General features: G+C 41.5%; 1 protein-coding gene across 2 annotated transcripts in view; it reads right to left on the bottom strand.

Moving 5' to 3' along the window:
• LOC308119134 (neuropilin-2-like) overlaps window positions 1-27,106 on the bottom strand; it is a 99,652-nt gene that overhangs the window by 21,861 nt on the left and 50,685 nt on the right. For both annotated transcript variants that reach the window (XM_080478974.1, XM_080478975.1), the window contains exons 8-13: window positions 23,127-23,271; window positions 18,081-18,256; window positions 16,969-17,142; window positions 15,440-15,584; window positions 1,750-1,824; window positions 598-762 (exon numbers count right to left, since the gene is read on the bottom strand). In XM_080478974.1, the coding sequence (XP_080335100.1) occupies window positions 598-762; window positions 1,750-1,824; window positions 15,440-15,584; window positions 16,969-17,142; window positions 18,081-18,256; window positions 23,127-23,271 (880 nt within the window). The remainder of the gene's footprint in view (window positions 1-597; window positions 763-1,749; window positions 1,825-15,439; window positions 15,585-16,968; window positions 17,143-18,080; window positions 18,257-23,126; window positions 23,272-27,106) is intronic.

Below are 27,106 nucleotides of genomic sequence, written 5' to 3'. Positions count from 1 at the left end.
TTCACTTTTTCTCCTGTACGAACCTAAACGAAAATACTTTGAGTGCTATCTGCTTCAGTTTTTATTTGATTTTCTTATTTTGTATGAGCGTAAATTAGATGTTTATAACCTGCACTATATGGTATAATGGATGACGAGGGGTAGCGTTTTCATAATTTCTGTGAACTTTTACCAACGACCCGTGATCTTTGACACTAAAGAGTCAGACCCAAGTTTAGAAAAAGTTAGTAAGAGTTGTTACATCGGGAAGAGTTCAAAACTTTATAGCTGAAAAAAACAATACTTTATCATAGAGCATTATGGTGAAGAGGGACACAAGTATTATCACCTATTACTTAAACCTACATGCAATATAAAACTGTAATGCCTGGTATTCATTAATTTGAAACAAATTGTCTCTTTTCTCTGGCCTTCACTTTAAACTTGTGGTTGACACATGGCATGAGCTTTTGATCCAGCAGTGACTGCTTGTATTTCCCTTAATAATGCATTTCTAATTATAAGTTCCCTCGGTCACCTACGTTGCAAAATGTGTTTTCACCTCTGCGTGTTTTGCACTGTACAAATGAGTGTGCCTGAAGCACTGTGAGGACTCACTGTCTGATCCAAGCGCCAGGTCCTGCCTCGTTCCGTGGGTGCCGTGTCCGGTGGAGCTGCTGCTGGCTGTGTGCAGGGACCAGCTCACACCCGACTGAGGGTCCGCTGACCACCCACACAAGCTCTGCTCGAAGTCACACACAGCCCACAGGGATGGAGTGGTGGCTGCAAGTCCGAGGATGAGAAAGACACAGATTAGGTATAAAGACATTTGTTGGAGCAACAGAAAGTTACAGTGCCTACACATCTATTCCCTCTACTTTCAGAGTGCTTTCAATGTTGTGCTAAGTTCAAGACATTTCTTCTTCTTTCATGAAACTTGATGCCATAATGGCCGACTTGTCTCTATTTTTGTCGTGCTGCAAGAGAGATTTCATTGTGCTCATGTGATATGACATCTCAAAATATTGAACAGAAAACAACTTAATGACTAAAAGACATGAAGAGACTATTTCCAGAAGTGTTCAGAGCACAAAACAACTACAGAGAAAAAGGACAAAGAGAAACCAGTAAAGCAACGGGTGAGTAATAAAAAGAAATATTTGGGAGGGACATGAAAGAATAAATCCTGTAATTAGTTGTTTGGTTCAGTTATGTAGCAACAAAAAAAGAGAGAGACCCCGCTTAAATTAAGATATGCACGGAGTCCATTGAGGCCAATTGCATGATTGTTGCTGACCTGCAGCCATGAAATCAAATCCCAATGTGTGTGTGTGCGTGTGTGTGTGTGTGTGTATAGTAGCGGGATCCTCTGGCTGTGAGAGCTTATATTCACTCAAACAGAGCTTCCTGTGGGACTCTTCAATCTAACAGACTTCAAAGCCCAGAGGCCCTGTGGTGCACAGTGACATCATGAGTTTGACCTTAAGAGCACCAGTGTGTGGAAGTGTGTGTAGATGAGAGACAGGCAGGAATAAAAGCATGTGTGTGTGTGTGTCTGTGTGAATGCATTTGCGTGAAATCTGCATATACTAGAGTGGAGACGTGATGGGTAAGAGTGCTTGAGTAAAGTGTGTGTGTGTGTGTGTGTGTGTGTGTGTGTGTGTGTGTGTGTGTGTGTGTGTGTGTGTGTGTGTGTGTCTGTCTGTGTGTGTGTGTGTGTGTGTGTGTGTGTGTGTGTGTGTGTGTGTGTGTGTGTGTGTGTGTGTTTACCAGGTCTCAATGCAGGAGTTGTTTGCTCCACCCTTGGCGAGGTGGGCGTCGCTGTGTCTGGTACAGTGGTGGTTTCTGTCAATGGAAAAAATACAGCACAGGGTTGGAATAGAATAGAATAGAATTAAATAGAATAGAATAGAATAGAAGACAAAAAAAGCACATTTTGTCATCCAATCCTTTCTGGCATTGATTGATGGTCGTGTGGGTGGAGTCAACAGCTGTTAAACATTTTGTATGGTAATGTAAGTCCTGGCGTTTATATTGATGTATGTGTAAACAATATACAATATTTAAGAATAATTGAAAAAGATTTACGAGTTAAAAAGAGTACGTATATTTTAGGGCGTAGTTATGTCATGCTATCATGGTTGTTAGATAAAAGCACATCCTGATGGAGAAAGTCACCTTAGACTAAGTCTTTGGTTCAGTCAAATGCTTACAAAACCAAGCTATTGTCCACATCACGTCCAGTTAATGTCATTGGAGATATGCAGGTCAGAGTATATTGGATCTTGTCTTAAGATCTTGTCAACAATGCAGTCTTTTGATCCCTCCCAAGACAACTCAACACATTCATAGAAACCAGGTGACTTTGATGACTCTCGTGTGACCAGAGGGGTCTGCAACAAACATAGATGCTTGACGTGGTCAAAGGAATTCTAGTAAAAGGAACTTGTATATTCCCAAGGAATTTGCAAATTCTACAATATTGGACTCCCAAATTAGTCAGTTAGCACTGATGACAGAATCAGAAGAGAGGTGAAATGTCTTTTCAGTTTCGCCTTTCAGAAAATAAATTGAGTAGCGATTGAGTTAATGTGTTTTATTTTAACAACGCAGACGAGATGTCTGGCCGAATCGCAGATTTATAAATTACAGTAACTAATAGTGGTTGTACACGTCTTCACTGTAGTTTTCCATGATTGCGTATAAAGGCTGATGTTGACGTTTGTCATGATCCAAACTGTGCTGACTGTGGTACACCTCTCACTTTAACCACTGCAGGTTGGCATGTACACACACACACACAGACACACAGACACACAGACACACACACACACACACACACACACACACACACACACACACACACACACACACACACACACACACACACACACACACACACACACCGCTATGATGATAGATGCTACTCTGAAACTGACCTTGGAGCACAGCAGCATGCAACCAGTGTGAGATAGATCAAATAAACAGAGGCAAACGTGCACGCCCAAACACGTCAGTGTTGGAGTACGAAACCTCGGGACCTTCTGATCTTAATAAGCACGTTTTTACTGTCGGTTAGGATTCCTTAAATGGCCCTGAAGTTCTCACCAGCTCCCTCTCCCTCTCCCTCTCCCTCTCACACACACACACACACACACACACACACACACACACACACACACACACACACACACACACACACACACACACACACACACACACACACACACACACACACACACACACACACACACACACACACACACACACACACACACTGCTGGTGAAAGTAAGCGTGTGTCCCCATGCTGACGTAAGGGAACAGAAGATTGCCCGGCTTGCGTGGCACAGGCCTACCACCACAGACCTCTCTCCAAATTGCTCTCAGAAGCTACTTCTTTCCCCACTCTTACTCATTTTATGGTCATTTGCTTTTCGTTCCTCCCTCAATCTTTCTTTCCTTCTGCTCAGCACTCCTCCCTCCAAGCTACCTTTCTATCTTCTCACTGTCATTTGTCACAATAAATCTGAGCAGATTCAGTTGTTCTGCAAAACCACCAGCGACACCACAAGAACTTTCTATACCCATATAAAGTTCACACACACACACACACACACACACACACACACACACACACACACACACACACACACACACACACACACACACACACACACACACACACACACACACACACACACACACACACACACACACACACACACACACACACACACACACACAAGTCAATCTTGATTTTTTTTTTCTCCCCCTGCCTCTCCGGCACAGAAGTGAAATCCTATCTACTGTTGTTTCTGTTTCACCGCAACCGCAATTTTCTTCGTCATAACTCTTTCTCTCGCCCTTTCTGTCATCTGTCCCTGAGGTGTATTTTGATTTCCAATCGCCGTTCATATTTGCCTACCCGCACCTACTTCTTTCGCTTTGGTGAGATTGTGTTTCTTACGTTTGTTCTTTTTCCAAAGATCCGCCGCTCTCCTCAACCTTCTTAGTGCTTCTCTTTGCACCGCGATACCGTCTAGTGTTATTTTATGGAGATTTTAACCACCAGCTCAGTAAACCTGAGACTCTTGTGATTTACTGCCTGCATGCTGGCTCTAGATCTTTCCATGACTTGCATGGTGATCCCCCTCTCTTTGTGCGCGTCTTATTTGGAGTGGACCGTTAGCCTTTGCTACCTTTGCAAATAGCTTTGAGCTGGGCTCAGTGCCTGGGTTCACCCGTTCCCCTCTAATGTGTATTGTGTATGTGCATAACTTTATTGAGTTGTTTACACAAACTGCTCACAGTGAAAGTATGCAAGATTATTATGTAAGCCCGGCCACACGCACGCGCGCACGCACGCATGCGTGCACGCAGAGCGAGATATTAACATTGGATAAGTGGTTCCCAGCTGTTGACATTAAGCTGTTTTAATTTGGTGCCCTTTACCGCTGTAATTAGCCCCCCGTATGGAGGGGCGAGAGGGAGCAATGGAGATGAGAGGGAGAAACATAGAGAAGGCAACCTAACCCTTTCCACCTCACACAGCCATTTCCCTAATTAGTGACCACACACAGCTTCTGTCAGCCTCCTATTTCCATGTCCAGCTCTTCTCCACCTCTCGAATTCAGTATTATTCTCGGTCTGGTCTCACCTATTTTTTTTCTTTTTTTTTTTTTTACTTCCTCCATCCTTTATCATCCATCAAACCCTTCCTCTTTTAATCCCTCAGGATTCTCTACAGGTAGCAACTGTAAAGGTCACTAAAATAAATCAAATAAGTAACTTAATTATAATTTGTTTATTAATTTAAAAGGGCAGTGGTGGACTCAAGGTGGATGAGGAAGAATCCCACCGCTCCTGGTAAGTGTAGTTAAGGTCAACTGTGAATATTATGAGTTCAAAAATAATTTCACCAAGATGGACCTACAGCTTATCAAAAGAGAAATGAAATTAAAAATACCTGCTGATGCAGAAGGGTTTGTGGTTCTTGCTGTACTAAAACAGACTGATACAGCACAAGGCAGCAGAGTGTTTAATCACCTGTGTGGGAATACTGAGGAAGAGGTCTCTGTCATCTTTTTAACATAAGGATCCAAAACGGAGACCCAAAAGAAAGAAAAAAGAAAAAATCTTTCCATCTATACTTTGCAGATGGGTCAACTTGTAAACGAGTGAGCAGCAACTCCCTGATTCTATCTCTTTTACACACACACACACACACACACACACACACACACACACACACACACACACACACACACACACACACACACACACACACACACACACACACACACACACACACACACACACACACACACACACACACACACACTCCTCAAGCTGAGAAACAGAAGGTGTCGTGGGCCCAAGGGCTCATTGTAAAGCTGCTGACTGAGCAGAGCGAAGCGGAAACACAGAGACGAAAACTGTTCAATTATGGAAAGAGCTCTGGGTATAAATCTACCTCTGTCAGCCTAAATAATGACTACTGACACAGTATGGCGAGGGTTGTGCGTCTGGGAGAGAGAGAGAGGGAGAGAGAGAGAGACAGTGAGAGAGAGAGAGAGACAGCGAGACAGCGAGAGAGACATTGTCGTTGCTCAATTATCGGTGACATGGTGCGTGCGTCTGTGTGTGTGTGTGTGTGTGTGTGTGTGTGTGTGTGTGTGTGTGTGTGTGTGTGTGTGTGTGAGGGGATTTCCTTTGCTAAATGACTGATTGACTGGCAGACTGAAAGGCATGGCCTCTCTAACAGAGACATCCTGTGATGAGTTACTCCACCAATGAGCCACAGCAAAATAGGCTACCCTTTATTGTATTATTCCATCTACATTTTGTCCATTAACACACGAGTCAAGTAAGCGGTATTTAAAATATTCAACAATACCTTTGAGAAATCTTTTCCTTTTTTTCAGACAACCATTGAAGTTAGTAACTTGTGCCAGTTGTTTTGGTCTTTGAACCACATGAGGATGTGATGAGTCACTCCAGAATCTTTTCTGTCCCGAATTCAACTGGGAAACATGCATGTGACCGAAGTCAAAACCTATACATTGAAAACTGAGCTAAGATGTGTAGCAGCTGCAAACTACTGGGCTGAACTCTGAAGTCAGATGCTGGTCCACATGCGAAACCAGAAAAGCATAAATCTTATACCAATAACTCTTGACAATACAGTTTTGCAAGCTTCACATGCTCTAAATGTAGTACAGATGATTTCCATTCAAGCTTAGGAGCATGATTATGTGCAGAGCTTACCCTGCATGCTGCATCTGAAAGCAGACTAGAGCTTCGTGACACAAAACCTGGAAACTTGGTGACTTTTCAGAAGTGGCACTACTGGGAAAAGGGCCGCTACATGTTGAAAAATGTGACATCGAATGAGAATCAATGGTGGGAAACTTGAGTGCTTCAGGGTAGGAAGTGATGCCAGAAATCTAAATGGCAAATCAGACAACTGTTCTTATAACCAGAAATGTGCAAGTTTGATTTGTTGAGTGCTCGCTGAACTAATTACGACTCCTTCTTTAGTAAGCGGGTAGTTGGAAAAATGTGTTCTGTACAGCGGGAAATTATTTCCAGACTAAATGCCTAATTAGCTCATTGTACTGCGAGCTACTAATAATATCTATTTTTAAGATGAGTGGACGTCGAGTTTTAATATCGAGTAAACAGCAATGGAGAGTTTCTTTCTCACGGTGAAATAAATAAAAATTAAAAAAAGAGAAAATGTCAGTGACTAAAAAGCCACCAATAATGGAACTTAAAGTGTAGCTGAAAGGCAGAGCCAAGAGCTCCACAGCTGAGCTGCTCTTTATGTCAGGAAACCACTGACAGTGAATTGCTCATTAGCCCATTGTGCAACACAGCACCACAAGGTATGCGAGTGTAATTGTAGCCTTAAGTGTCAAGCTAAGTACGACAACAACTGAGATGATAAAAAGAAGCTGCCGGCGATGAACGGCTAACTCCCATCCCTGAACCAAAGTCAGCTACAAAGGAAATGAGTTTTAAGAGTGGCAAAAACCATTAAGATAAGTATGCCATTAAGATCTGTGGAGGAGAGAAGGTCAGACTGCGAGTTCTGCAAGCATTAATGCGTTAACAAGGATATGGTTCTAACTACTCCCAAAACCAAATCAATACTTTCTGACCACATTTGCATATTGTGTTTCATCACTGACACAGAGGCTTCTTCAACGCTGCGGTATTAAACTTCAAAGACCATAAGGAGAAACATAACAAATGTTATCTTATAATAGAAGTTGAGTTCTTATTTTTGTGTCGTCCAGAACGTCGTTGCGAATGAAATAAAAACCTGTAAATGCAGCACAATTTTAAAGTAGCGGGGAATTCTGGGATTAGTATGTTAGGCTGCACCCAACAAAAAAATGGATGGATTGATGGAATACATCTATATATTAAAAACACTAAAATGTGATTCATATTTAAACATTTTTAACAAGGATTATTTTTTGTACATTTACCATTGAACGAGCACCCACGGCTAATACGGTCCCATTTGTCTGTGTTTTCAAATCTCAACGAAGGGAAAAGAGAGGGAAGATAAACTTAACCATGCTGAAGTAAATGCTGTTATAGATAAAATGCTGTAAAGTCTCAAGGTATACATGGTTAGTTCTCAGGGTTTGTTCGTATCTTGCAAACATTGCCTCCTGTCTGGGCTTGAGGAGAGGTATCGGCCAAGAACAGAAAAGGTACCAGATATACCCGATTTGAGTATTTATCTAGCACTAGATGAGTTGCTTTTTATTGATAATGGATCCCAGCAGCTGTTAACGATAATATATTAAAAAAAAAACAAAAAAAAAACCCTTTATCTTTTATTGTGATTTCTGCAAGTGCCAACAGAAGAAAAGACAGAGGGAAGAAGGAGGAGCAGAGGAGAGGGAGATGAGTGGGTGGAACTAAGGACACATCCCACCGATCACATGAAGGTATTGAACTGAAGCCACGGCTCACATGTGAAAGCAATCAGCAGTGCTGGACCTGACACTCACAAGCACACACAAACACAAATACACACAGGAGTACACACCCTTGGCTGAACCTGTGTGATTGGCTGCAGACTCGCTGCATTGCTTGAATGTTCTAGAGAAAATGATCTGAGCAGCTTTCCCTCCACAGTGCCCCTGTGTGTGTGTGTGTGTGTGTGTGTGTGTGTGTGTGTGTGTGTGTGTGTGTGTGTGTGTGTGTGTGTGTGCGTGCGTGCGTGCGTGCGTGCGTGCGTGCGTGTTTCAAGTTCTGGGCAATTTCTTGACAATATTCACATATCAAAACCGTATCAATCATGAACATGGTGATACGTCAACATGCATTAGTGTTTTCTACATTTAAAAGTAACTCAGCAGTGTTTTGCCAACAACATTCATATTAAAGTGAAATCTCTGAGAATTGTTACAGAGGCAGCTGTCTGTTTTGTTCATGGACGTCTTGACAGACAGTGGTTTTTTCTAGATTTATTGGACATTGGGTCTATCGCTTGGCCGGTATCGTCCAACAGGTGTGCTTTGGAGGAAAAAGTGTATTTACTGTAATCTTTATTGGGTTGAGAAGCAATTGTCTCCTTGTCTTTTGTAGAAAATGTAATTCTTGTATTTGAAAAAGCTTCTTTCTTTTTATTGCAGTACTAATCTGTCATCACAAACTGTGGCGAAACGAAAAAGTGGTAGTCACAAATTACAAATATGACTATAATTAGGTTCTAATTTGTGTATTTTGTAAGAATACAATCAAAGTATGGATTTTTTTCCCTCATGCTTAAGCACAATTCACAACATGTAATTTAATGAGTTATAAAATCCTGAGCAGCTACAGAGTTTTTTTTTAAATCCCTGCTTTATATCTACATTTGTTTACTAAACACACAACAGTAGATATTATTTAGTTCTGTGTTTGATTGAGGAAATGTGTTTTGAACTGAAATATTTTGTACACGTAAATTTGTTTTTGAGTTTTCTTTTCAGAAAAGATTTGCAATTTGAAAACGTTTACCTAGAAATGGCAGAAATGCTGAAAGTGATGTAGTTTTCATGTTGAGCCACTAGTGGGTGGTGTTGTTAGTTTTTCTAATGAACTCACACACATGCACACAGAACAATAAGCTGTAAAAGTTAACAATATACGGACATTCATATGGACAGATGATGAAGTTGAATTGTTATTCCGGGTGACTTTCAACTATAAAACTACCAAGTCCCAGGAGATTATGGACTGGGAGTCATGACACTCTGGAGGCAAACATCGTTGTTATTGTCCAGCTCGTCGTGCATGTGCAGAAGAACTATTTACTATTCGTGAGGTGGGCAGAAAAGTAACTTTTTTTCTCATTTCCTTTTCCATCTTAGTAAAACATCAACAAAAACGGAAAAAATCCTAAAAACTGTGGAAAACCTTGTAAATACAGTGATATTACAGAGGTAATGCATCTTGATTGAAAACTGTTTTGCCATGAGTTAGATAATGAAATTCAAACTAGTTTTTATCTACAGCACACCAGAGCATTTTGTACCTTTTTCCTCTAAATTAAAACTCTAATGGGTATACTCGCTTTTTCCCTCTCATTTCCTCATCATGCGGCTTTTACAGTGAAACGAACCATGAACAAGCTATGTGCTTATCATTGGAGTAATCACTGTGCTTTTGTTGGACCACAGGACTGTAAAGCATAATTTCTGTCACAATGTGCGTGGCACTTTTTTTTGGGTTTTCCATGATGTCAAAAGCCGCAGCTGCAAAAGTCTGAAGACAAAGCCGTCTTCAGCTGCACTTAGACCGGACACAAAAGCCTCTCTCACTCCCCGTCTGCACTTATGTGTGTCTCTTTGTTATCATCACCGGGAACCCCACCCATAACATTGTTGTACAGATGAGAAACTAAACATGTATTTACACTAACTCAGAACAAACTGTCATTTCGATGCCAAACAGGTGGTATATGTGTGTATGTGCGTGTGTGTGCCCGTGTGACTGTGAGGCCGCCAACAGTGTGGTGTGGAGTGAAAGAGATGAGAGAGGAGCAGATGTTCTGATCGCTCAGTCATTTCAAACATGAACAAAACTGGCAGCTTTGTAAGCTCTCAGTTCACATTCGATAGTTGGGGTTACAAGACCTAAATTACATGTTGCCTTCATCGCTAGCGTGAATGATTAGAATGAGTCCTGCAATAATAGTCTGCTGTTTGTTTCTGTGTGTTCTCGCGGAAGGTTCGACACAATAATGAGATGCATTATTGTGTCTACATTACAGTGGTGCCCTGTAAGAACCCCCAATGTGTAATTTGGGATTTTTGTTTTCTTTTTTTTCCCTTCCATTTTCATTGCAATAGAGTGTTGAGATTGTCTCACTCATGAGGAAATTGTTTTACAGCCCTGAGGCCAGGTCAGCGAGGTTCATTGACAAATATGAAAACAATACAGGGGTAGTAATGGAAAAGCAATTCCTTTGCGAGTTTACCAAAGCTGATGATTAGAGGATATGAGGTTTGTGACTGACATCATATCATATTGTTTTCATCTCCAAACAAAATAAACACAGCACATTTGTTACACATGTACAGTGGGCACATCGGTCTTATGCAGACCTCAAGACACTTGCGTATGTCAACGGGACCTTGTTATTTTACGGTGAACTCTGAGAACAGTCACACACATAGGAGGATGTATCCTTTATAGAAAATTAATGAGTGACCGTAAAAAGTAATATTTGATTTGTCAAGACACATTTTCCAACTGAACTTATTGTGAAAAAACTGGAAGATAAAACCAAGTAATACCACTGATGACCTGTGGGGGCAGAGTTGTGCACTATATCTCATGCGCGACCAACACGAGGGACCAAGAAGACAACAGAGCTTGGAAGAAAATGAAAATAACGACAAAACATAAGGAATAATCTCCCCAGACTAAAAATAAAGTACTACTGGGGGCACAAATATTTATTTTTGCAGTTTTTAACCTTTTTCATGGATGTCTGTCTGTATAAGAAACGTTGTCCCCACCAGCAGCCCTCTCCTGGATGCATAGCAATTTACGTGGTTCAAAGAAACATATTTAAACCTATCGAGAGACCAGCGTGACCTTTACTCTTGATGCATGAGAGTTGGAAGTGCTGTTTTACTTGGATTTTAAAATATAATCATTTGATATGTTTGGTCTAATGGCGAAGTGGGTTTAATCAGTGTGAGAGGGAAAAACTGAACCCTACATGATGAAATAATTCAGTCGAATGAAGGATACAATTGACTAGAGGAAAGGTTCATTCCTGCCTGCACATCAAAACCTACATACACCTAATGAAAAATCTGACCTGAGCATGACCTCGGAAATCACCAGTAGGGATCCACGTTCAGGAAACAATAAAATGGAGAACAACTGGACATTAAACAGGCTGTTTGGCTTTCTGCATCTACTCCTAAAGGTGTGCATGCGTGTGATTAAGCCACATACACTGCTAATGTCTCCTCTTATTTATTCATGACCCCTTCAGTATATGGCTTCATTTCTTAAATGGGGCTGCAAGGAGAAAAAGGAGCCGATTATAGTCGGATCTGCCTTTTTTTTTTTTTTTTACTATCTACATATAGCCTGTGCTGTGTTCGGAGACTCCCATAAATCAACTTTAAATGAAAGTAAAGATTCCCTTTTAATATTAGCTGCCTCATGAATGCTATGCATGATGGAATGAAAAATTGATTCTGAATACGGCCTGTTGTACGCACCCCATGGAGGAATAAAAACAACCTGATTGGATTTAATCTGAATAAGGATAAAAAAAAAAAAAGAAGATGCTTCTGCCTCTTATTGTATTTTGTTCTATATATCTCTTCCTGTGGTGTTTGTCTGCGTTTATAGGCGAGGTCCACCAGACTTGAAAACTGGTGCATGTGTGCTTGTGAGTTATGTGTAAACAGCTGTGTTCAGTGGACTGGAGCTGATGCACTGTTGAATATTTTATCTTCCTTTACAACTAAACACAACTGCTGGAACAAACACACACAAACAAATAGCACAACATGTTCTTTGTCTTCAGTGGGTTATTTTTGGGGGGTTTTCTTCCCCACGTTGTTTTCATTTACAACGCTGGCGAAACGGTTGTGACTGCATAAGCGGTGAGATCATGCGTTTTTCAGCATTATTATCCTCACATCACTTAGCGTGGAAACAATTAAAAACCAGACAAAGTGAAATTTAACGGAATTTATTTGCTCGAAGCCACTCGGTGTCGACTTAACTGGGTGCTCGGCTGTGCGTCGCATTTAGGATGGTAGCAGCAGGGGCGGCTGCTGCGGTGTTCATGTGGAGTGGGAATGAACTGTTATCATGTTTAATGCACGGATTACATCCAGAAGGCAAACATCTGGCGTGCAGACACAGACGGGCAGACCACCAGACGATCGGGGGGAAACTGCTAAAACCAAGATGTTCATCTGTGCTGCGATCACTGCGATGATGGCTGCAGATATGCTGTGCATGATGTTATTAGACGCAATCACAAAACGCTGTGTGTGCACAGAATAAAACAGACGACAGGTCGGCCGGATGTGATGATGTACACGTTTACCTTTGTGCCCGTTGCTCATCACCTGAAACTCTAAATGAAAAGAGGACGTTTCCACGGGGGAAAAAAAAAAAACCCAACAAAACTTTAAGCATACCATCTTTATGTCCTCCCATTAAGGATTCAGCTAACCGGGAGAGTAGTTAAAGTAACATTTCATTTGAAACCACAAGGTTTAATGAGAAAAGCTGTTAAATAGATGTAGACAGAGGTTCTGTTCTTCTGTGGCACAAGCAAAACAATTACTTTACTGAATTTTCAGCTTTTTCTGACAAATAACTAGCTCGTGTGTTTGGCCAAACCATCATTATCTTAATCTGAAGGAGCAAGTGTGTGCAGGAACACTTTCTTAGACCAAAGTAAAATGTTTCTTCCTGGAAAACTCACTCTATCGAGCTTCGATACAACAGAGTACATTCTTTTCATCTGTTCACTGTCACTTTAAGTCTTGACATCAATGTTTTGCATTGGTCTTAGAGCTCCTTTACATGCAGCGTGTTTAAAAAAAAAAAAATTGCTCACCAACTGGGCCCCACATTGTATAACTACAGTGAGGCTGTTAACTGAAGATAGCTTATGAAAAACTAATTTTTTGTTTTATTTTCAAACTGCCCAATTCTGAGCTATTAATGACTAGAATTATAAGCATTTAAATAACCTTCCTGATACACAAGAAGACATACGTTCTGGCTTCATCTAATTTTTTAAATGTATATTTTTCAATTGAAACAAGTCTGTTCAACTTCATTGGGAGTTTCCCCATGTGAAGACCATAAATAGTAAACAAGCCTGCATGTTCATATGTCCCTGGTCTTCTTAATCTGGGATGAGCTGTTGGTATCTCACACGTAGTACCCACCTGTGATCCCACTTTTCTCTGATGTCTAATGCTCTTGCTCTATTTTATGTACTTTTTGGTATTTTTGGCCACAGCGTTGTCCTAATGTTTTGTTGTTGTTCTTTGTCCCGTCTTAACTTCTGTTGTCACTTTGCATTCAGACCCCTTTTAAAATGAGATGCTACAACTTAAGGGGTTTATACTTGCAAATAAATGTTCAACAACTTTGACATCATTGGTTCTTGTACTCTTACTATAATTTTTGCTCTTTTTCCTTTGTTTGTCCACTATCATCTGTGTCCAATTGTTCACTTTTCGGCTGTAACAAGGCAAAATTGATTGTAGAAAATAGGGCAATCTTACCACATCTTATCTGGATTTAATTTAATTAGATTTTTTATTTATTTATTTCAATGCCAATTCTTGGGGAGATTCTATTGAAATGTAATTTATATATCATCCTAACTAACTATGTGATTTCATCTTTTGTATTTCATAACAATTCCCCTTTATGCTTGAACATATCTCTATGAAATGCCTATTTTCTTCATTAGCAGGAGTCTTTCTCTGCTGCCTGTGTTGTGCTTGTTTTTCCTCCCTAATCTCTCCACAGTAACGTGTTAGAAACAGTCCAGGCTGCCCCTTCTGTGCCCATCATCAGCAGCCTCCTGGTTGTGCCTGACACATCTGGGATATTGTGTTTCCTTTGGGCTTTACTGTCTCTCTCTGTCTCTGCGTCTCTCTCTCTCTCTCCCACTCACACACACATAAGCACAGAAAAATACAGTACTGAGGCCATCGGCCGTAACCAACGGCCTACTTCATGTCCACTGGGGAACAGGTACGTGTCGTTTCCTGTTCTCATCTTCACCTGTCACATGTCACAGCCCAACTATAGTAGAAAGATCAGATGGCACATGAATGAGCGAGCTGAGGCTGGCTATAAAAACACCATCTGCAACTACAGACCCTTTTAGAAAAAAGTGCTTTACGAAAAAAAAAAAAAAAAAACACCCTGCAATTATGACACATATATGACGTCTGCATCTGGGCTAGGATTATTATAAAATACATTGCGATGGCTATTAGGGAAAAACGTTAAAACTTTCGTGGCGAGGTATTTATTGCCTCTACTTCACATGGTGGCAACTGAATGCAGAACATTATAATCATTATTGCCTGCTTTAAGTTGTGTGCCAGGATTTGTAAAATTGCCTGCTTTATTCCTGAAGTTATTGGGCAGAGGAGAAGAAATTGCTTGCCACAGCTAACAAGGTTCATACAACACTTTAGCATATTATAATATATGGTACTTACGCAGCTCAGTAAAGTAACCTACACACTAATGGTCTCCATTCATCACCTTTTTTCTGCAATTGCCAACCTTAGAAACCACCGTGTGCACTAATTCCTAACTCCCCAAAAATGTTGATCAAGAACCATACATTCTTCAAACCTCTAAAATAACGCAGTTGATCGAAAAGAACAGCACTGTTTGCACTGCCGCTGATCCATGCGTGCTATCGACGTGTGATTTACACAATAGTCTGCAAACACAGGACAGTGCAAACCACACAGCTGGCTACTATTAGTAAGTCCCATGACCTAGACATGTTAATCCCTGTCCAGACATGTTGAAAAACCTTCTCGGGAGCAAGATGATTAACTTTAACCTCCATTATGTAGGCACAAGGCCACAAAACATCCGTCTCTGCAAATAGAATCTCATATATGGACATGCATACTCTGCAACGAGACAAAGACACAAAGCTCGACACAACAGGTGATGGAATACATGTGTTTGCTTGTAATTATGCTTATAGATCATATAATATACAGCACATACATGCCGAGGTAATCATAATCCCACTGTGATGATGATATAGTGTGCAAGGTTTCACAGTTGTTGCATAATATGTCTTGATTGCACGTCTCTGTCAGCCCCGCAGGTCATGGGTTTATCTGTACACGTGTTTCATGCATACTGCACGAGGACTCTTGCTATCATCCGCGCATCTCTTTGTGCTCTTACCGGGAAGGTCACAGCCGAGGACCTCCATCCTCATGCCGATGCCAGCGGGAGACCACCTCTCGGGGAAGACTCTTATATGCTGGGCGACTATCTCCTCGAACCGCCGCACCTCCGGGGTGTCATAGTGGCTGTTTCCCTCAAAAATCTGAAGAAATGAGATGGAGAGGTCATTAGTTTCTACGGTTTATAGAATTGCGAAAAGCAGAAAAATGAAATTATTGACTTTCATTTTGCTTCAAAATCCCTCCGGTCACTTCCTTTGTGCACTTAAAAGGTCAAACTGGGATAATCTAGGCAGCGGCTATTGTGCTGGCTCAAGGGAATGATAATGGCCTGGCTATCGATTTGAATGCCATCACATGAGCACCTGTCCAATGGTCATGTGACCCCCAAGTGTCCTTCTATTAGGAAAGGTGCTTCAATAAAATCTATGTGGCAAAGTTCAATAGATCTGATGGCAGCTCGTTTTCTAAACTACAGCTTTTAAAAGGCTTAAATGTGCAACTGAGTGAGTAATAAACTTACTTTATGTGATATATATCAGAATATACACACAGTTATGATTATTTTGTGGCAACCAGGGCACCGAGGGGAAAATTACTAAAACAATGAAGAAACCCCTAAACACAACAGAAGTGTTAAAATATATATATATATTTTTTTTAATATTTTATCCATGCAAGCCTCAGTGAATGGTCAACCTGTTTCTCCAAAGTCATATAACACAGCTTATCAACACTGCGTACTTGCACAGTGTGACACACGTCATAAAAATGACAAGAGGAAGTGTGTTACCTTTGATTTTCGAATAATCTTTGAGGCGGCAGCAGTCGCGCAGGATTTAAAGCAAAGTTAGAACTGACTAGCCCGAAACGATCACTTCAAAAACATGGACCGTGAACTACGTGCTATTGGTTTCATTAATTGAACACTGTCTCCTGTCTTCCCCATTTCTGGAATTTTAAGAGCGTATGATGGGTTTCCCAGGATACTCATTTAAAGACAGGCAGATGAGAGAGAACAGGGTTTTAGCATCAGGAGAAAATCCAGGCGCTCAGTAGGGCTATTAAAGCATTTTAAGACATAGTCTCAGAAAGGAGAAGTGAGTTTAAAGTGCCCTGTCTCGCGGTGCATTTGACTGCCAGCAGTGCTGAGTGGTGATGCAGGAAAGACATTTTTAATTAACACCCATGAGAGACAAATAGGGGGATGAGTGAGCAAGACGACGAGAGACAGTAAAGAGTAGAGAGGGAGGACGCATAGACAGACAGAGAGAGATGGAAGCAGGGAGAGTGAGGATTGAGGTGATTGAATTATTACCAAAGAAGCCGAGGCGGTAAAATAACAGCTTTTATGACAAGAATGAGAGAGGGGATGAAGGAGGGGAGCTGGAGAAGGAGATGGTGGGTGAATGAAGAGGAACTAAGCTGAGAGACAGCTATAAATAAACTACAAATGAGGGAGGACTGACAGAGAGGCAATCAGAGAATGGAGAGTGTCATACAGAGGTAAAGATTACATGTACGTACCTTTGCAAATCCAGTCTTGCTGTCTGTGATGTAGGTCCACTCTTTGCCTGTCAAGCTGTGTGCGAGTTTGTACTTTCTGACGAATGCCCTGTTCTCGGCACTGGTGCTGCCCTCCAGCCCTCTTGCACCCTGGGTAATGATTCCGCGCACCATCTTGGGCACACTAAGGTCCACCTGCAACATGGGATTAGAAAAGTTAGAATACTCTCCACACCCGTCATGAGCTGTGCAGGTCTTTTCTCTGCATGTCCACCTTTTTAGGTGTCCGAATTAGCCTTTGGTTTGGGATTGATTTAGGCTCTAGTGTGGCTCAATGAACCTAGATTGTCTTCACTGTCTTTTGCTTTATCTCCAGCCTCAAAGAGGTTCCATGCAGCTCGGAACTACCACAGCTACCACTTGGGAAAATCCCATTGTCCAGTTTACAAGGTATACATTACAATAAAGAACCAACATGGCTGCCTTCAGCTGTGTTACTTCTATGCTGCTGCAGTAAACTTGTCATATGCACCAACCAAGACAGGGAGACAATGAGGTTGGAAACGATTTATATTTATATTACATAATTACATATTTGCTGTTCCTTTGTTTTCTGCGGCTAACAATCATTATGATGTGGTTGTTAGGCCTCATAGTTACAGACAGCAAATCTATTTCACTGAAGTGGCAACAGGGAGAGCTGCTATAAGCCCGAGAATAGAAGAGAAAAGAGAAAAATAAATTAACTTTCACCAAAACTGAGGACATGTTGAGTGACATCAAACTCCTGTGTGGGTGCTCCACAAAGCCTTTCACCTTCTCAGTGGGAAGATAATAATGGATAGTACCATTAGTACTTTGTGTTATTTTTGTTCTTGAAATGTCTTTTTCCTGAACCTGCTTAAGGTTTCACTGCCCAATCCAATTCACAGATCCTCAGACATATGTGGCAAATGTGACTTTGCTTCATGGGTTTTGAGAACTTTAAATGTTACCAGTAACATGATAACAATAAACTAACCTCATTTCAAACAAACTACAGTCTCATTTGTGGAAAGAAGCAGACAACTATACCCTGAAAATTGAAAAACAAAACAAAATTATTTTTTTTGATTTACAGTTAAACTAAATACCTGAAGCCACTCCTCTCCAGCGATGGGTTGTGTTGGGTTAGGAAACCAGCCTGACCGGCTGGCCACCAGCCTGGCAGCCCCCATGGACCCGTGGATGTCCCTCATGGAGGACGCAGAGATTTGGGAGTCGGGGAGCAGTCCAGACAACATGCCTTGCAGCTCTGAGCAGGGAGCATCTGAGTCGGGGACACAGATGGAGAGGAGTGAGAAAAGACTGACGTACTGCAGGCAGTGCATTTTCTAAGACATGAAATAAAGATGTTGCGAGGGCACTGCAATCAGAAGACAACAGGACACTTGATGCCATCTTTGTCTGGATAGAACTGTAATTACATTGTGATGTAGGGCATCAACTGTTTGTGAAATCCATCTTTCCTCTTTCTCTATGGCACTTACGCTTTGGCTGTCAGACATCTTATTCAGAAGTTATCAGTTGTGTTGTAGCAGAATTTTTATTAGTACATTTTTAGTAGCTTTTAAGTTTAATCAGGATATGTTTTCATTTCTGCTTCAGTACTTTTTGTACCATTGATAATACTCTATTCTAGCTTCTTTTGTTGCCAACAAGTGTATTTTTAAAGAGGAAAAACTCCTTTATTGTGTCTACATTTTCTTTCAGGAAAGTGTAATGTTCATAGAATGGAGAGTTTGTCTGAATTGAAAACAGTGCTTTGTTTGTAGATTTGGAACATGGCAATTTGAATCAAAGCTTGATATTAACAGTGAAAATAAATGCAGTTAAACATAACTAATACTGAAGAGTACCGTGTACCTTTACTCTTTACACTATTTATTTGATCAACTTTCGTACTACTTAAGATAAGCATAGCAACAGTATGTCTATTCTTATTCTCTTTTGTCCAGGTAGGAGGCATCTCAACAAAAATTGAAGACTTGAATTCCACTTTAGTTGATATTACGGTAACATATGCGATCATTTGAAGAATGGACAAAATAGTTAGTTGTGCTGGTGCTTTTAGTTTGATGATTTTTTACTGTTTTTATATTTTCTATCACCTCATGTTTCCTGGTGTTCTAGTGTTTCATGTTTACTTTGTCGCGATGACTCCATGCCTGGTTTCTGGTTCTCCACCTGTGTGCAGTTCAGTGTATTTTTGCTTGTCATCCTCTGTGTACCATCTTCTTCTCTGATTACTACTAAGGTTGTCTGCTGTGCCTCGTGTTTCAGAGTGTATATGTGTGTCTTTTCCATTCTTGTGACTTGTCAGTTAGACTTTCACCAGCGCTACCACTCCATTGTTGTTTATTGGTGTCCCTCATGTTTCCCTTTGTTAGTTACAATTTTGGTCCCAACTCTTCGTTCTTGTAAAAAAAAAAGAACATATGTTTTGTCTTGACTAAAACAGTTTTGTTTTTTCACCTCAACCATAATATAACTTGTTAAACATTTAAACCTGAACTGTAGGCATGGAGATTTTGATATTATAATGGGAGTTTACCAGAAATGTTGACACTGAATCAAAAAATTAAATCACTTTAAAATAAAGAGGACTGACACAGATTTGGGAAAAACATTTGAAAATAACGGGCAAAAAAAATTTGAAAACAGTCCAAACTGTCATCCTTGTAAACTCCAGCTAGGTGAAGTTGCAACATTGCTAGATTATCCAATACGACCTAGATAAAAACTGCTCATAAATAAGTGCCACTTTCAGGCCTGGGATAATTTGGTGTCACTGTTTGATCTAATCTTGGAGCAAAATTCTCTGTGTGATTGTGACACGAATAGTTAAAGCGGCGACTGGCGCGTTACGCTCTGCAGCCCCTTCTGAGCTGCTTTCCATCAACCCATTTCATTATTTTTCCTTCCTGCTGCTGCAAAGTTGATGCGTAACTATAATCAAGCATCCAAAGGGGATTCTTCACAGGGAATTGAGCCAGAGAACTCCCAGATGGAGGAACTAAATGAAAGCATGATGCAGATCAAAGGGATAGTGTTTGTTACACTGACAAATGTGTTTTAGGCTAACAAGCATCAGAATATGGTGTTGCCATGAATAATGACATGAGACAGGACCAAAAAAAAAAAGTGACCGTTTCTGTTTGGAAAAGGTGCAGGTCGAAACTGATGTGAACAGAAAAGAAAAATGTGGAAAAAAGTAAAATAAAAAATTTAAATAATGGCGGAAGAATGAAAGGAGAAGTGGGAGGCAAGACAAAAGGTGAGGAAGGAGAGTTAAAGGACAAGGGGGAGATAAGGAAGTAGGCAAAAGGTCAAACAGAAAGACAGACTCAAAAGACAGCAAGTGAATAGAAAGGGTGAGGAGGATAAAGAGGGATGGAAGTGGAAGGAGAGAGAGCGGGCTGACAGTGAAGGGTGACGGTGATTGATGGTGACATTCTTCAGGTCTTCATGGAGATGAATGTTTAATGCAGTGACGTTTGCAGCCGTGCTTCGCTTTGGTAAATAATGAATCAACAATAAACAACAACAGCTACAGATGAGCTCCCCCCTCGAGCTCGGCAGCAGACGTGGAAAAAAACTGATTAGCCAGAAGAAAATCCCATTATGGTATTGTCTGTTTTATGTTGCTTTTGTTTGCATCCAAGTATTTTGGTCGTTGACGCGCTGCCTGTTTAATCCAGAAGCGTGGCGGGTGAGTCGATGGTAATGTAATCTCTGCAGATCATCACAGAAATAGTCTGATATTATACACCAGCGTGAGAGCTCTTACTAGAAACGCTCGCATGCAGACCGTACGTGCACCGGCTCACAGAATTCAAGGTCTCACACACATGTTGGGATTCACTTCCACTCACATATGCTGGGATTGTTCGCCCACACACAGGTGAGCAGACACTCCCACTGTGCTTTTCAAGATAACAGGGGTCTCACGACTGAAGCCCTGCCCTCACAAGAATTATGCACATGACTGGACTGAGCCTTTCTTCACAAACACACACTTTACACAAGCCTGGTGGGACAAATAATAAAGGTGCTAAAAATAAGTGCCGCTGTAATGTGATTAGGATGAAGTGATGGGAGGGAGGAGCGGTGCATCTACAGAGATGATTTAAGGAGAAGGGACAGAGAGGAGAAAATGAGAGCGGGGCGAGAGGTGGAGAGTGCGAATGAAAGGTGTCAGCAAAGGCAAAGGAAAGACAGAGGGAGAAAAAAAACATTATGGGGAAAAAACAGCGGCACTGAATAGAGAGATGGGTAGATAGTGAGGAAAAAGTCGAGCTGGAGACATAAAAGTGTGATTTAAGTTAATGACATGTCACTGACTGACTGCTTTATGTCTGCCTTTATAGCCCTGTGTCGGGCATTATCACATTCCCCCTGGCAGTGTGTTGAAGTGCAGGTTTGTCCATATGTAAGTGAGGGGGAGAAAAGCAAAACAAAAGAAAATACAGCATGGCTATTCGCATACATGTTTGGTTAAAAAGTTTTTTTTACTGCAGTTTTTCGACATATTTTACTGAAACTGCTGCGGAGTGGTTCACTCTATTGTCATTCACCTCTGAAACATCAAACTCTGTCCTCGCTCTTAACAAAAGGGATAGTGGCAGGAAACCGGCAGTGCTTTGCATATCATGTCAGTGTTTTCCTCTGGCCCGTGATGGATGGTAGATATCACAGGCAGCAGAGGCAGGCAATAGGCAGGGAAATGGCCAAAAAATGTGTTGAATGTGTTCTCACTGCTGAGAGTAGTGGAAAAAGTAGGGTGATATATAATGCAATTTCAGGTGTTAGAGTAAAAAATAGGCGAATGGTGGACAAGAACTCAGGCGAGATACCTGATATATTCTCCATCCCCGTCCCTAGCTCCATAATGCACGCACACACACACACACACACACACACACACACACACACACACACACACACTAAAGCAGTATCATATTGTTTTGGTGTGATTGTGATTTGTGTGGGTGCTGAAATAGCCCTCTTGGATAAGAGCATATCTGTCCCTCTCAATGGCCACTACAGTGGCAGCAGAGAGAGGCCCTAACCTAATAATGATACAGCAGAGCTGGACATGCACGCCTTATTTTTCCCTGCCTTCCAGGGACATTGAATTGACTTACAATGCAGACTTAATGTAAACTCTGTAGCTACCCTTACTTTAGTTGGAGCTTGAGATCTGTGTAAATGTTTTCCTTACCGGCACCAGTTGTGTTTTCATGCCGTTTGGTGACACTCCTTGTGCAACCTATAGCCTTAACCTCGAGTTTCATCTCGAAATTGAATGATTCTCCTTGCTGGGACTTAGTTTTGGCCCAAAAGGATGGCAAGTCCCCATAGTGTGTGTCTGAACAGACCTATGTCCACACACACACACACACACACACACACACACACACACACACACACACACACACACACACACACACACACACACACACACACACACACACACACACACACACACGGCCTGAAACTCTCTGTTTTACCATTTCTGCACTCACAAACACAGACGGTCTAATTAAGTTTTATCTATTTATAGCATTGAGCTGATTATGCTGGTTGAAATCGTGTTTGTTTGCCAGGGCTGCAGATGAAAGCTGAGAGCCTGTTACTCTCTGATGTTATCACCCACACATCACACTCTAGTATTATTCTATTAGGACTGAGTGTGTCTCTTTGTGTGCGTGTGATCTGTGAGTGGGAGACAGAGAAGGGGGGGGTATGTATATGAAAGAGCATGGGCAAGAGTGTGAGTGCACATGAGAGTGGGTGTGTTGTGTGCATGTGAAAGGGAGAAACAGATAAGAGGAGCGTATGAACAGAATCATGAATAAGACTGATGGATGGACGAATGAGAGAATTAGTTATCAGCAGATTATAAAAATGACAAGGACCAAACCCCTCCCCCCCAAAAAACCCCTTTCCATTCACATTTATGGGATCTCGTCCGGGAAATGTTTTCTGGGGGAGTTATTTTTGCCCTGACCCAAGTTCTGTCCTGATCTGAAGCCAGTATATCATTTGTAGAAAAGTTTGCAAGATGACGACCATGTTTTTACAAGAATCCCAGGAGGAGGGTGGCAAAACAGGTCCGAGATGTGGATCTTTCTTACCCGTTATTTGACAGCCGTACAGCTCAAAACGCAGCGCAATGCCATTTTTCCAAGTCTGCGGTCTGATGCGAATAAAGCGGGCCAGGACTGGCTGTGGGATCCGATTGAGAACCACCTCTGTCGGGTCTGTATTGGCATGGAAAACCTAGAGACAGAAAAGCAGATACATTTATCACTTAGTGCAGTGGGAGAATAAACTTCAACATGCGAGCTCTCTCGTAAAACATACACTGCTGACTCATTAAAATTGTGTCTACAACTTATGTACAGGTTCAATTGTTCTCTGCAGGAAGAGTTTCCATATTGTTTTAACACATTCAGCATATGGACCCGACAACTTCATTCACGAAACGCGAAGGCTCCAAACACAAAGTGTGTACAAATAAAAGCTGACAATTGCGTACATCAAATAAAGTTGAGATCAATAAAACCATGCACACCCACACATGTATACAATAGTGCCTTTATAAATCCCAGTCCACCTTAACAATGTGCGAACGTAGCCTCATATGCCACCCTCAACACCCACATTCAGCTATAAATGGTCAATGCTCGACAGCGAACGAATACTGATGCACAGAAGTGAGTCTGGGCAATATTGTTTAGAACAAGTGAGGGCCGGCAACTAAGATGGAAACTAAGAATATGAATGATGGAAATACTGTAAATTAGAGGCACTAATTGCCTGGTGACCATATCAGTGGAGTCTCCACAAAGGAAAATGTCACAATATGTTTTTTTCTCCCGTCCTTTTTCCAGTTCGGAACATAAAACGAAGCAGTAAGTGGCAATAAAAACTTTTTCTTTCTTATTAATTCAAACTTCTGTGCCCTTTTCAGGCCTAAATGCACACAGTTGTGAATAATGTTCCTGATGCATACCAAGCAATGCAAACCTGACCAAATGATTTGTTGGTCATTTTTTCAAGCCTAAATCACATTAACAGTGTCCACATTTTAAAAAAGCAATGCAACCCAAAAGAAACAGTGTTAATCTCAATGGATCCCCCTCAAAATACACCCACACACAAGTACAACATATTGGTTTTGAAGAAGACACAGCAAAAAAACAGACCTTTCTATAAATAACACCATTATTGCCTTGAAAGATTGCATTTTGGCATCTCTTATGATGTTATTTAGCTCAAATCCCTGTTCCTACAGTGTGAAAAGCCTTATAAATCCATTAGCATGGCTGATTGGACCTATTTATACTGTAATGGTGAATGGTTCCACATACGAAATTTTGTGTGTCACTCCAGCACTTAAGGGAATAGACCCACATTTTAGGAAACTCGGCTATTTTTTTCTTTTTATAAAATCAGTAACACTTTCCTGGGTGTACAAAAGGAAAGCCACAGATGGAAAGGGAGTGTTTTGTGCACACTTATTGATTAGGATGGCATAATTTAACACAGCATGCTAATCTCTGTTTTGTTAAGTTGCATCAGTGACATTATTACACAAAACACATACGTTGAAAGGATTACCAGGGCTCGCTGACACTGTCGCACACAGTCTGAGGGCATACGGCGCGGAACAAATCAAGGGTGTAAATATGTGGAGGAGCACCCTCTTCTCACAGCCTCTTGACTCGACCACGCCGGCACAAAACAGCACAGAAGACATCCTCGCTCCCTCATGCTGTCACCCCTCAGTGCACAAACCCACACTGGATATTCACTAATACCTCGCTTCCAAACACGACTGCCACACAGCGTCTTTCCATCTCCTCACGGTGTCCTGCCCTGTCTCTCACACACACACACACACACACACACACACACACACACACACACACACACACACACACACACACACACACACACACACACACACACACACACACACACACACACACACACACACACACACACACACACACACACAACCAAAATGATTTCCTCTGAAAGCACACACAAATACAGATAAAAGGAAATTGAATGCAAGCGCACATGGCCAGAAGCATATTTTTGTCTCTTGACATCGAGACTTTATATCTCTATCTGACAGACTATCATCTCTCCCTCTCTCTCTCCCTCTCTCTGAAAACACAGCTGGGCCTCTCTTCTACTCACTTTCCTCCATCTCTTCTGTTTCTCTCCAACATCTCCATCTTTCTTCCTGTCATTATAATATACCACTGTAAATTTAGGGAAAAAAATGTAAAAATTTGTCTTGTTCTTTAAGTACGGAACCAAAAAAAAGATGTTTTCTCTCTGTTATTCTGATGCTGCTTCCATTAAGTTACATTAGTGCTGAAAACACAGTGTAGCGTGCCTGTCACAGAGAGCGCTGAGCCTTATTCAACTGAGCCAAAGGCCTTCCAATTACTTGCTTGGATACGCATTTATAGATGTTTACTTTATTTTAGGTGTGTGTGTGTGTGTGTGTGTCCTTTTGTGTGTAAATCCCCTGTTTTCTTGCTGTTCACAATCCATTAAACCGCGGGGCCCGTCAGGGGTGACAAAATATGGATGAAGGGAGCCTCTGACTCGCAGGAACAGAAGCAGGCCACTGGGTCAGCTGGGAATTGAACCCATGACCCAATGGGTGAATAACACAAAGTCAGCTCCATTGAACTCATGCCCTTACAAAGGCCTTCATACTGGAAACTGTGACCAGTTAAATGATGGAAAATGCCTAAAGGCCCCAAAAGACTTAATGGGATTGTGGGAGCCGACTGTAATTACAAGTATGTGTGCGTGAGTGTGCGTATGTGTGTGTCGGTGTGTAAAAGTGTAATTATAAAGTCTCACTCTTAGGAGTTGGGAGCTTGCGGCTGCTTTCTGATTTCCCATGGCGAACATTGAGACATTTCTGCACCACATGTACACACACTGTCGTGTCTCCAGGACTTTAGGGGACGCTACATTGACTTACATGAAATGCTTGGACACTCACGTTGATCTCGGACAATCAGAATTTATTGCTTCAGTCTTGACCTTATCTTCACTTTGACTTACAACGGAACTGACTCTGATGAAACACATATCTCCATCTTACTGTAATGTGTGAATATTTACATGATTGGTTCTTGCAATTCGTCTCAAAGAGCACAGCGCATTCTTATCATGTGACCGTGTAAACAGATTTCCACTGCATGGGTAATCCTCGCATTAGTAAGGCCACTCACACACACACACACACACACACACACACACACACACACACACACACACACACACACACACACACACACACACACACACACACACACACACACACACACACACACACACACACACACACACACACACACACACACACACTTTGATGTGTACATCCTGTAAGAGTCTCTCGGTGCACATGTATGTTTCTGTGAAGGTTTAATACTGTAGCTGAGCCACTACTGCCCTTTGTCCTCTCAATCAAATGACCTTTCTTATTTCTCACTAACCCACTTTGTTTGGGGTCACCAAACAGAGCTGCAACTCAATCCACTGCTTGATGCAACGCTTCTTTGAGTTGTCACTGTTGTTGTTGGTGTCCTTCATGTAAGTATAAATCTTTTCTAAACAACTATCAGCAAACCAATAACATGTTTTGGAAATAACACGACATAATGATTGCCGGCTGTGGCTGGTTGTTAGAGCGGCTATCGCCCAACTGGAAGGTCGCCGGTTCAATTCCCATCTCTCCACCTTGCCATTGCCATTGTAAAGCACTTTGCGGTCTGCTTACGTGGTGGAAAAGCACAACATAAGTGGAATCCATTTACCATTATAATATGTGTTAGTATAGCAGAATTGGCTATGATTAGCGCCTCATCACAAGAAAGTCCCTAGTTCAAGTCCAGGTTAGACTTTGCATGTTCTCCCTGTGCACAGGTGGTTGTTTTCTGGGTACTTCAGTTTCCTATTTTGCGGACAAAATACTAATGTCTTCATTATTCACTAGTAGATCAAGATAATCTTAGCTTTACTTCATCAGACCAGTTTGCGCCACTCTCAGCTGTTGTTATTGTGGCATCTTCTTGCT

The sequence above is a fragment of the Lipophrys pholis genome (genome assembly GCF_963383615.2).
Source record: "Lipophrys pholis genome assembly, chromosome: 13".
Lineage (NCBI taxonomy): Eukaryota > Metazoa > Chordata > Actinopteri > Blenniiformes > Blenniidae > Lipophrys > Lipophrys pholis.
This window is presented reverse-complemented; position numbering and strand designations above follow the sequence as displayed.